Genomic DNA, 11,490 nt, shown 5'->3' on the forward strand with positions numbered 1-11,490 from the left:
GGAGCTCAACTACTTTAGTCCTTGGTTCTCTCCAGAACTCACCGGCTCTCCACCTCACGGAGCCTCTGCTGGGGCCTGTCAAGCCCATGCATTCACAGAAGAGGGTATGGCCCAGCATCCTAAGAGCTTCCAGTGGCTGGACTGACACTGCCCACTGCGCACTCTGGAGAGCCAACCTGTGGCTCCTCCTGGCCCACACAGTCTGATTTCAGAGAAATTGACCAAATTAATTTGACACCTAATGTTGCTACAGCCAGAGAGGCACAGCAAGTAGAAGCACAGAGAGGGAAGTAAGAGTTTTCTCCAACAGCCTTGGAACCCCTCTCCACTCCTTGCAAGCTTAGAAAGCACACATTCCTTTTCTTTTTTCTTTTTTATTGAGGCGTAGTTGACATATGACATTATATTAACACAGATTCCTTTTCATCAGAAGCTTAAGTCAATATGGTTTGCAACAGCTCCCTTGCAGTGGAGAGGTGTGATTTGTTTGGAACTGGTATTGTAGAATTCCCATTCTCCTAGTCTTCTCAGGGTTCTGCCATCGTCATCTCCCCCATCCCCATCTCCCACGTGCCCAATGGCAGAGTTCAAGTGGGACAGTCCCCTATCTTCTCCTCTGATCCCGCCTCCATGCCTGCCATGGTGTCAATCACCATTCTAGCTCCCTTCCCTGATACCAGTTCTCTACCAATTGCCTTCGCAAGATTGCAGCCAAAAAGCCATAGTAGGCCAGAGTAGCGACCTAACTTCCTACAGCAAATCCACCATCAGGGACAACAGCCTTAGCAGAGCAAGATCTGGGAGGAGTGAAGGGGAGGGATAAGGAGAGGTAGCCGAGAAATCCAAGAGAAAGGATCAGCCACAGCCTTCAGATAATGAGAGCAGGCTAGCCTTCTCTCCAGGGAGCAGTGGCACCCTGTGGAGAAAAAAGGCTAGTGGAGACCACGGGTAACATAAGGTATGGATGGATGCCCCACGTCTGCAACTGAACATATATTTGCACACACTTGCTCCTGAGTCAGCCTGCAAATATACATGCTCCTAATGTATACATCCCATGCACGCACCTGCACGCATGCACCCCTACACATAGGCCTGCACACACAAGGGCTCACTCACAAACACCCACCACAGATCTGCACGCTCAAACTCACTCATACAGAAACACACATCTTTTGCATATATATCTTCACTCATGTACATAAACACACACCGTGGGGTACCCATCCACACGTGCATATACAAACTTACTTCCTCCTACATACGTACTATACATACACATGTGTACATACTCACACATAGGGCTGCTGCTTCTCACATGGCCTGTGCACATCTGCCTACATGCTAGCACTGACATACTCACTTATGCTTCCCTGCACTCATACCAGCAAATAATCTGTACTCGCTTGTGCACAACCACACACATGCCTGCAAATATATACATAAACCCTCGCACCCCTGTACAGAGACGCCCTTAGCCCTGGTCCTGGGGTGTGGATGGTGCTGCCCTCTGTTGGAGACAGCGGATAAGCTCCTTCCGGTTGTCTAGGATGGTGTCAAAGCTCTCCTGCAGACGGGCCTGCTGGTCAACCAACTGGTGCTGCAGGCCCCGGATCCACTGGAGCAGGGCCAGGCGACGGTACATCACCAAGTGCACATGGTGCTTCTCCTTCTCCTGCTCTTTATAGCGCTCTTGAGCCTGCAGCTGCTGTACAGCCTGGGCCACCGAGGGCAGAAGGAGAGCTGGAGGACCAGGGCCGGGAGGGGTCCCGCAGGCAGGCTCAGGGCTGCGGCTAGGGCTGTCAATGCTCAGGGAGCTGCTGGCATAACCATTGTCCTCCAGAGGGGAGCAGACTGTGCTGGCACCACCCATCTTCTCAGGCCCAGCTCCAGGGATCTCTGCCCCCTCTGGTGGGCTGCGGACCTCCCCCTCAGGGAGTCCAGGATCCTGGAAGGCCTGGTTGTCTGAGGGCAGCTCAGAGAAGCTCCTCATCAGTATGGGTTCCACTTGGCCTGGCATCTCATGCCAATTCTCATTGGTATCTTTGGCACTTGCCATGAAGTTGGAGTTGCTGTCTGGTTGAAGCTCGGGCTGACATACTCCAGGAGGCGCGTCCCCCAGGAAGTGCCCCCGTTCAGCTACCCCTGGCTGGATGGCAAACATCTGGTCTGTCAAAGGGAAGCAGAGAATGAGTCAGAGCAGGACAGGGTGGGGTGCCTGCAGTAGAGGCAGCCTAGCAGCAGGGACAAGGCTGCTCCTTTCCCTTGGCTCTGGTAACACCTCCCTTGGTGGTTTTCCTCTTCCCTCTCTGACTGCTGATTCAGTCTCCTCACAGGGTTTTCTCACAGCCCTGAGGCAGGCTGTCCTCTGATCTCTCTGCCTCTAGTTAAAAATGTAAGTTTGTCATGGCTCCCTCCCTAACCTCCCGCTAACCCTCTTCCGGCCTGCAAGGCCGTGCTTCATCTGGCCCCCGCTCACTGCTCCAGACTTGCCTCTTGCCACTCTGCCTCCACACTGCTCAGAGATCTCCAGACACACCATTATTCTCCTCATACAACTCCCTGGGCCTATAATATCCTTCCTCTCCCCTTCCCTCTAAGCTCTTCCCTTCTGCACCCAGCAAATTCCTTTTCATACTTCAAAACGCAGCTCTAGTACGCCCACTTCCCTGAAGCTATCCTGATATCCTCCCCACTGCCCCGATATACACAAACACACACAGTTAACTATGCCTTCCTCAGGATCCCCACTGCCCTGGGTATATGCTGTCTTATTCATGTTTGTTTCTTGTCCCCGGTACATAGTTTATGATCAATAAATGTCTATTCAGCTTTTTTTTGTTTTTGTTTTCTATCTTGTAATAGCAGCTTACCGGCTCCCTAGCTAGACATGGAATTCCTCTATATACCCTCCATCATATTCAGGGCCAGCACAGAACGGGGCACCAAGCAGGCACCAGCACATCCTTGCTGAGTGAGTAAGTGAATGGGGGAGGGGACTGCAGTGGGCTATCTATGCTCAGGGAGACGGGCCAAGAGTAGCAGAGGCTACTGCTGACTGCCCAGGGCTGGAAGAGCTGGGTTGGGTTCCCTCCTCTGCCCAGTGAGGAAGCCCTTCTCCCACTGACAAGCCTCTCTTCTGACCTTGCCCCTTCCCTCCATGTCTAGTACTATCCCGGGTCCCTGCCTCTGGCTTGCTCCATCCTGAGGCCCTAGAGAGAGAACACACCACATTATTCTTTCCTCCCCAATAACTGACTTCTCCTAAAATTAGGGTTTAAATTGACAATAAGTTCCTACTGACCATAAACTACTAGGATTAGAAAAACTGGGGATCAGTAAGAGTGAGGGAGAGCGTAAGTGGAGGTGGCAGGGACCCGCCCCACATCCAGGTGGGAAGAAGTCCTGGGGTCAATGGTGTAGGGACAGTCCCTTCGTAATCTACAGACTCCATCCCGCTAAGCATGGTGCCTGGAGATGTCCCCGCCCAAATGTTTTCTATTTTCTAAATTTGGGCGGGGCCGTGAAGGCAGCTGGAATGAGGTGGGGGTCTTGCTAAGGACCTAGGGGTTCTCGGAGACGGTAAAATGGGAACCGAGACACCCCAGGATCAGGCTTCTCTCTAAGCTAGTCCACAATTTGTGTGTGGGAGAGCGCTCTGCAAGGATGGGGGGAGGCGGCCTCCCTTCCTGCCTAGCCTTGCGGGAGAGGGACACTACCCCCAGGAGACAGAGGATACTGACCGTCCATCCCTAATCTCTCCAAAAGAGGCAGCTGGGCAGAGGCTGTGACCCCCGCCCCCTGCTAGGGTCCAAACCCTCCCGCTCCGGGCCCCGACTCACGGCCTGGAGGCGCCGCTCCGCCCGGCTGGCTCTGGTTCCGAGCGCCCGCGGCGGGAACTCGTCCCTCGGGGCTGGGCGGAGGGGAGGGTAGAGGAATCCCTCGGCTTGGGCGTCCACGCGGACCGGCGCGTGGGGTGTGGGATCCCGGGCCGTGAGCCCAATGCAAGCCGGGACTGCCGAGTCAGGCGGCGTCAGCGCGGCAGGGCGGGGCAGCCTGGCCCACGTGTGCCGGTTCGGTTTTCCGCGGAGCCGCGCGCCTGGCGGAGCGTCGGAATCGCCTCCCCCGGCTTCGGCAGCCCGGACCGAAGCCTTGCAGGTCCTGTTTAATTCCCTACCGCATTTACTGGGTCGCTCCGATCGGTTTTCCTCACTGCAGATACAGTGACATTTTCAGAATGAAAATCTGATCGTCACCACCCTCCTGCCTAAAACCCTTCAATGGCTTTCGCATTGCAGGGTAAATCCTAAGGCTGCAGCCGCAGGGCTCTGAGCGTCCTGCTCTATCTCTCCAGCTTCAGCCTTTGCCCTTCGGTCTCTGGAACTGGGTCTCATGCTTCTTTCTGCCACACTGTTCCCTCTGCCTAAAATTCTCTTCCCCCTCTCATATTTAAGATCTCTTTTCAGATAAACCTTCTCTGACCTCCTAGGCCGGATTAGTTCCCCCTTTTATATTATCCCAGGGCATTTTGATCCTTTTCTTGATAGCATCTATCACAATTTGAAGTTATATGTTCATTTTGTGCTTATTTAATTAAAGTCACTTACTGAACAGAGTAATTGCTTACTCTAATGATAAGACCAAAAAGCACTGGCTGCTGTTAGGGAGAGGCAGCCCCAGAAAGAAGTCTGGGACAAGTTTAGCCTTTAGGGCACATGAGCTTCCAGGAGGTCCCTTCCTACCCCCCAGCTTTACTGAGTAAACCAAGCAATTGGCTATACCTTCCTCCTGCTACCCCCTCCATGCCACCAATTAAAAACAAACAAAACAAAACTCCTATGGATTCATCTTTGAATCATAATACGTTAAAAAATACCCTTGTCTTTCCCGCCTCCCTTTCTTTTGCTTTTTTTGTTTTAAAAGAAGAATTTGAGTCTGATCTCCATAATGAGGCATCCTCTTCCATTTCCAACTTAATTCCAGTTTACCATTCTGCAACCTAGAGATTAAATGGCAAATTAAATCACACCAACAAATCCTATATACAAAATAAGGGAAATGGAAGAGAAAAAAAAAAATTTCATGATTACGACAACTCCTATGTTAAGAGGGAAAAGGAAATAAAAAGGAAAAGGCAGAAGTAACTCAAGCTTTGGACACTCCCCCAGCTAAAAATATACACATGGAGACCTCAGCCCCATTTCTACATCAGGTTCTGAGGCCTAACTAGTCTCGCTTCTCCCTTATCCGCTGCAAGTTCCCCTTACCTTCAGATGGAGTTTTTTTCCTTATGAGGTGACCCAAATCCTCACTTGTAAAGTCTCTGAGCTTTGGTAGTCTGCAGTGATACAGGTCTTCCTATGTCATAAAGTCGCAACAAAATCTCATTGTTTGTTTGGTGGGCCCTGAATAGCTCCTCCTCATACCTCTCCTGTCTCTCCCAGCTCTAATTAGGTGGGTCATGTGGAAGCCTGATGAATCTAGGAATAGGACTCCCACTCTAGGTGTCAGAGTCCTTCTCTGGGACTTTTTGAAATAAAATTAAAGGAAGACAAAGCAGGGAAGATGTGAGCCTAGGGCTGTAACAATCACATTTCCTGCCAAATAGAAGTCAGTCTGTAGTAGGAGAAAATAGTGCTGACATACAGACACAGAAAGACAGAAGTCCTGGTGATGGTCCTGTCCCTGTTTCCTGAGGCCCTGGTATACCTTGCAGCAAGACCCTAATTTTGCCAAGCCTAACTTGAGTGGAATTTCTTTCACTGGCAATCAAAAGAATCTTGATTAATACAAGAGCACAAGGTGGTCCCCTGGGTCCCACTGAGGCACCTCTCAGCACTCATTAAGTAGTAGCAACTCTGTTTCCCCTTAATAGCCATTATCAGCCTACAAGTGTGACCTCCTTTCTTCTATTCCTCTAGTATTACAAGGAGCCCAAAACGCAGTGGAATCGTCTCTGCATTCCCTGGTTAGAAACATTTCTCCCTAGATGCTAAAACCTCCTGAACCGCAGAATGTCGAATATCAGAGACAGGAAGCAAATTCTCCGAGAAAGTCATTAGGTACAATCACATAACATGCCACACCTACCTCTACCTCTTCCTATGTATTCTGGTTACAAAAAAAACAAGAATTATATATTGATTGTTGATCTAAAGCCTATATTTTACTCAGCGTGCAATAACCTGACATAGTTGAGTCATCCGTTGGTCACTCCATTGTTCTATAAAGCTGATTATCTCTAAATAACATAATACCTGACAGGTAAATTGAATTCCAAGGGCATCAGAATGTAGCTTCTCTTTTCTTAGGCAAGGATAATCTTGGGTGGGATACTCTAGCACGTATAATTAATGCAGTAAGTGCTCAGACAGTGGTCCTGGCAGCTCCATGACTTTCAAGAGAGCTGGGAGCCTGGAGAACAAAAACCCCCAGGAAGGCAGGGGCATCCATGACCACAGAAAAGCAGATATACAGATGTCTGTTATTCAGTCACCAGAGGCTTCTTCAGTCAGGATGCCAGGGAATCAGTCACCCCAGGTGAAGGGGTGTCTGTAGCTGTGTCCACCCAGCTACATAGATTGCAGGGACTTAACTGGCAGGGACACAGAAATCACCAGAGATGGACAGTACCAGCCCAAACAGGGCTCTGCAGAAGGCCAGCCCATCATGAAGATCTAGCAGTGGAAAGTGAGTCGCTATCTTGGTGAGCAGACAAATGTCAGAGCCAAGACTGGCTAGCAGTGAGTGGCCAGATCCAGGCCCTAGGGGCCTGGGATGTGAGGCAAGCAGACAAGGGAGGCTGAGAGGAATTTCTGCTTCAGGGAATAGGACCGGCATGAGTTCCTCTATAGGTGGATAATTTCTCAATGCCAGTACTCCCAGGAAAAAAGAGATGGCTAGGATCAAGGTGTTTTAATCTCAAGGACCTTGCCCCTTCCCATTCATTTATTCACATTCAGGACACAGTTACATGGGGCTACTTTGTGCCAGGTAATGTGCTGAGGATTAAGAGCAGAATCAGAAGTGGTGGTGGCCTCGGAGAGCTCTCTGTTTAGAAAGGGAAATAGAAAAGAGTGGGCTGTACAACATGATAGGTCCTACAACAGAGCTAGAAGGCAAAAGTAATGAGCCCAAAAGACGGGAAGGAAAAGGCTTCACAGAGGTGATATTTGAGCCAGGTTTTGAAGGATGAATAGAAGCTCACTGAGAGAAAGCAGAAGGCAGCGGAAACTGTATGCTGTGTGCGTGTTCAGATAACACAGAGGAGGCCAGTGTGGCTGGAGCTTGGGAGGAAATGGAGATGGGAGGTGAGGCTGGAGGATAAAGTTGGCCCAGTTGTGAAAGGCCTTGACCTGCGTTCCAAGGAGCTTGGGCTTCATCCTGTGAACGGCAGGGAAATAACTGAGGAAGCCCCCAAAGATTCCACATCAAAACAAAGCACAGGCATCTAATCCTGGGGGACAAGCTCCATTGTGACCTGCTTTCTTCTCTTTTCCTGAGCTCATATCATCTGTCAACTTCCCACATAGCTTTGGGAACTTGGACAAATCAAAGCATTTTAACCCTTTTAGGTTAAATAAAGATAATATGCCTTGAACACTGTTAAATAACATTAAAATTGTGAACGCTGTTACTTGGGCTCCTAAGGCCAGGCAGAGCCCTGGAGGAACTTTGAAGTACCTGAGAGCCCTTAAGGCAGAAAAAAACCATTCTCCAGAATTAGCTCAGCTCAGCAAAGGAAGGCCTAGGAAGCTGGTGACCTAGTTGTTTTGTTCATCCATTTCTCTACCACCCCTTAAAGGTAAAGTGTCACTCTCATCTATCCAGAAATTGATGTGTGATCACCTTGGGTAAGATGTGTCCCTTCTCCACCCCCGACATGGCTGTTTTCTCAGCTGTAAAATGAGGGGCTGGTACATCAAATCTGAAGTTTTACAGCTTTTTTTGTCGTAAGCCTTAGAATCATCCTTTTCCAACAAAATCTTTGTAATATACCCAGTTTGAGATCTCTCCTGCCCTGAACCATCCACCCTGAACAGCTCCTGAGGGACCTCCCAGGAAGTTTTTTTTTTTTTTTTTTTTTTTTTTAATGGTACGCGGGCCTCTCACTGCTGTGGCCTCTCCCGCTGCGGAGCACAGGCTCCAGACGTGAAGGCCCAGCGGCCATGGCTCACGGGCCCAGCCGCTCCGCGGCATGTGGGATCCTCCCGGACTGCGGCATGAACCTGCACGAACCTGCGTCCCCTGCATTGGCAGGTGGACTCCCAACCACTGCACCACCAGGGAAGCCCCCCAGGAAGCTTTTAAAGCTCAGTGGGGCAGTTCCAAATGTACTGCTCCACATTAACCTGGGAGATGAATTTCTCTTCCCAAGCCCCCCTGCATCCTCCCTCCTGACCCTGAAGGGAAAAAGGAGAAACTGAGGTGTGTTTTGGAGATGCTGGAAGCCTGAAAGTTAGCATAGACTCTTTCTCCCCAATGCACCCAAATGGTAAATAGCCTCTCTTCCACCAGGAGCCCAGAGAAGCCAAATCCAAGGTCCCAGAGCCCACAACAGAGTGAGGTAGAGAAGCCGATCTGAAGGGAGAATGAGAGAAGGGAGTGCCAGTTCCACCCCCTTCCTAGCAGCTGCCTCCATGGGCTCCATAATCCCCCTGCCCTCTCCTCCACCCCACCCTCGGGCCGCCCACCTCTCCTCCACCCACCCATTCATCAGTAGGAGGGCACGCTATCAGCACAGCCTTTCAGGGACTGACAGGTCCTTTCTGGGTGCCCCCCACATGTAACCACTTAACCTCCAGCACAAAGGGCCAGGCTGAATGGGCTTGAAGCCGGTGGCTCGTGCGGAGGGGGAGGCCTCAATAGGATTTGGGGAGCTGGGTGTATAAACTGCTCTGCTCCAGCAGCCCTCAATGGAGGAGCTGGAGTCGGGGCATGTGCCGGAGGGGAGGAGCCCGGCAGCTGCATCCCACCCCTGAACAATGATTTATTCATTCTTCTGGCACACACAGAGAAAACAGACTGGGGGAACGTGGCTCCACAAATCGCCCTCGGCCTCAGCTGATTCCCACGGCAATCTGGCAATCACCGTGCCCTGTCCCACCCTGCCCCTCCCGTTCTCCATAAGGAAGTAGAGTACACCATGGGAGGCCTTTAGTAGCCTGAAGGTCAGGCAGGCATGCTCTTTGAATAGGCTCCACTCAATCTCAATCTCCCTCTCTGAAAGCTTCCGCCTCAGGTTTTCCTCATACCCATTTCACAGCCAGAGAAACTCCTGCAGGAAAAAAAAAAAAAAAAAAAGGCACATAGCTTGGCCTGTCTCAGGACTGCCCCAGGGGAAGGGCTGAGAAGGAAGCAGGAAGTTGGGGAGCTTAGCCTAGAAATAACTGACTAGTAATGGGAATGCAATAAAGGCTTGCTGATAAGTTAATGGCATTCTCTAGCCACATCTGGCTCCAATTCCTGGAAGAATCTTTGGGAGAAATTTGGGGAGTAGGGAACAGAATGAAGGCAGGTAAGCAAAGATGCTAAAACCAGTAGACCAAAAAAAAAAAAAAAAATGTCGGGTGGGTGGTTTCAGGAAGCTAAATTGTGACAAGAATAAATTCGCTTTTGCCCTCTTACCTCCATACCTCATGTCATCAGAGCCAGTTCACACAGAAAAATCATCATAATAAATAAAACTAAACAATCAATAATGTTAGCAGAACAGGGAGAACCAGATTGAAGTGACCATCCTCAGACTGGCCCCTGGGCCTCCTATCCCCAAGCTCATAATTACCTTGTCACACAGAAAACAAATCTATTGTGGATGGTGAGTGTGGAGAGGTGGGAGATCCTGGGCAAGGAGGTTGCCCACTGAGGAGGGGGGTGGGGCCCGCATTAGGAAGACAGATTGGCCTTGGCACTGGGGTGGGAGGGGGCTGTGTTGAGACTGACAAAACTAAGGCCTAGACAGTTTCCCAAAGTTTTCTTCCCTTAGGAGGGTGATCCTGCCTAATACTCAGTACTAGGGGTGGGAAATTGGAGGGGGCTGGGGGAAAGACCTCCAAGCCCACCCCACTGAGCCTCAGGAGGACGGGTTGCTATGCTGCTGCTGCCCTCTGGTGGACATAAAAAGGCAGCATGGACATCTCCAACGCTGGAAACAAGTGCTGGAAACTGCAAAGGAGTCTCTGTCCTTTCCTGTCCTAAAGCCTTGGCCACCAGGACTAGCACACTCATAGACTGGATACCCCAGGAAGCAGACTCAGACAGTTTAGGATGCCGCCCTTGGGATCAACGTCTGTGGACGTGAGGGGAAAGGAGCTGAACTACCATACAGGTCCATGACAGCCTCAGCCAACCCCCCAGGGAGCTCTGAAGTGAGAATGGGCCCTTTAGAATTGTCCCAAAATGAGCTGAGGTGGCCAGGCCTTTACACTCCTGTCATCACTGGATGTGGGCTGTGCTACAATGGGGCATGAGCGTTGGGTAAGGGGTTCTCTGCAGCTGAGGCTGTCCCCTCACTGAAGGCTGTCTGCAGAGGGGCCAGCAAAGCCTTCACTAAAGGGGATAGGGTGGTGCATCACGGGGTCTACCCCACATACCACAGATACTCATTAAACATATGTTAAATGAATGGCAGGGTTAGAGCATGCCTCAGGCTCCAGGCTCCACAGGACAGCCCACAAGCCTGTTATTCAAGCTGTTACACACTGACTTTTGGAAATGGTCAAGGGAGCCTTAACGCTCCAATTCACGGATTCATTCATTCAACAAGCACTCATTGAGATTTACTATGTGCTGGACCTGGAGGCAGACACTTTACAAATTTCTCAAATTTAATCCTCACAACTGTGGAGCTAGTTAACTCAGATTATACAGATGAGATCAAGTTATTAAGTGGCTATCACAGTCCGATGGCACTGTGACAATGGGTGAGTGGGCCGGACAGGGCTCAGTGACAAATGACACTCAACATGGGACAAGTGCTTGTGCTGCTGCCAGAGATTCTTCAGGCCAGAAAGGGTCTTGGCTCTGTTCTGTGAGTATGCATGTGTGTATGTAGAGAGAGGGCTCTCCCTATGATTTCAGCCAGAACATTTCCTCTATTGCAGCCAAGAGTCATGCCTCCATAGCCTCCTGCTTTAGTTCTTTCCTAATAATGTTGCTGCCCAGAGGTAACAGAACCACAAGCTTTAAAAATTCCTGGTTGTAGGCACAGAGCTAGCTCCTTCCCTGGATATTTAATGGACAGACAGCCCTTAACCCCCAGTGTTCTTTGGCCATAATATCATCACAAAGTTATGAAAGGGTAAGTTCTTCCCTTAATGTCTAACTTCCATAGCTGCTGTGATCATTTTGGGATGATAACATTGAAGGGACAAGAGGTGGGCCGGGTCTCTGCTCTAGAAACCTCTCTGTACCCTGACACTCTCAGTAAGCCAGTGGATCTGTGGGAGGAGGCGAGGGCAGGAGAGCTAGAGAAAGCTGTCGGCTGCCGTT

At 50.4% G+C, this 11,490-nt stretch overlaps 1 protein-coding gene across 1 annotated transcript; it reads right to left on the bottom strand.

Moving 5' to 3' along the window:
* Window positions 1-385: 385 nt before the first annotated feature.
* On the bottom strand, window positions 386-5,796 carry C1H1orf216 (chromosome 1 C1orf216 homolog). Its single transcript, XM_032616205.1, has 3 exons — window positions 5,792-5,796; window positions 3,843-3,946; window positions 386-2,169 (listed from the first exon to the last, which is right to left on the bottom strand). The coding sequence occupies exon 3, from the start codon at window positions 2,162-2,164 to the stop codon at window positions 1,475-1,477; it is 690 nt and encodes a 229-aa protein (XP_032472096.1). The 5' UTR covers window positions 2,165-2,169; window positions 3,843-3,946; window positions 5,792-5,796; the 3' UTR covers window positions 386-1,474.
* Window positions 5,797-11,490: the final 5,694 nt, after the last annotated feature.

Source organism: Phocoena sinus, chromosome 1 (genome assembly GCF_008692025.1).
Source record: "Phocoena sinus isolate mPhoSin1 chromosome 1, mPhoSin1.pri, whole genome shotgun sequence".
NCBI classification, from domain to species: domain Eukaryota; kingdom Metazoa; phylum Chordata; class Mammalia; order Artiodactyla; family Phocoenidae; genus Phocoena; species Phocoena sinus.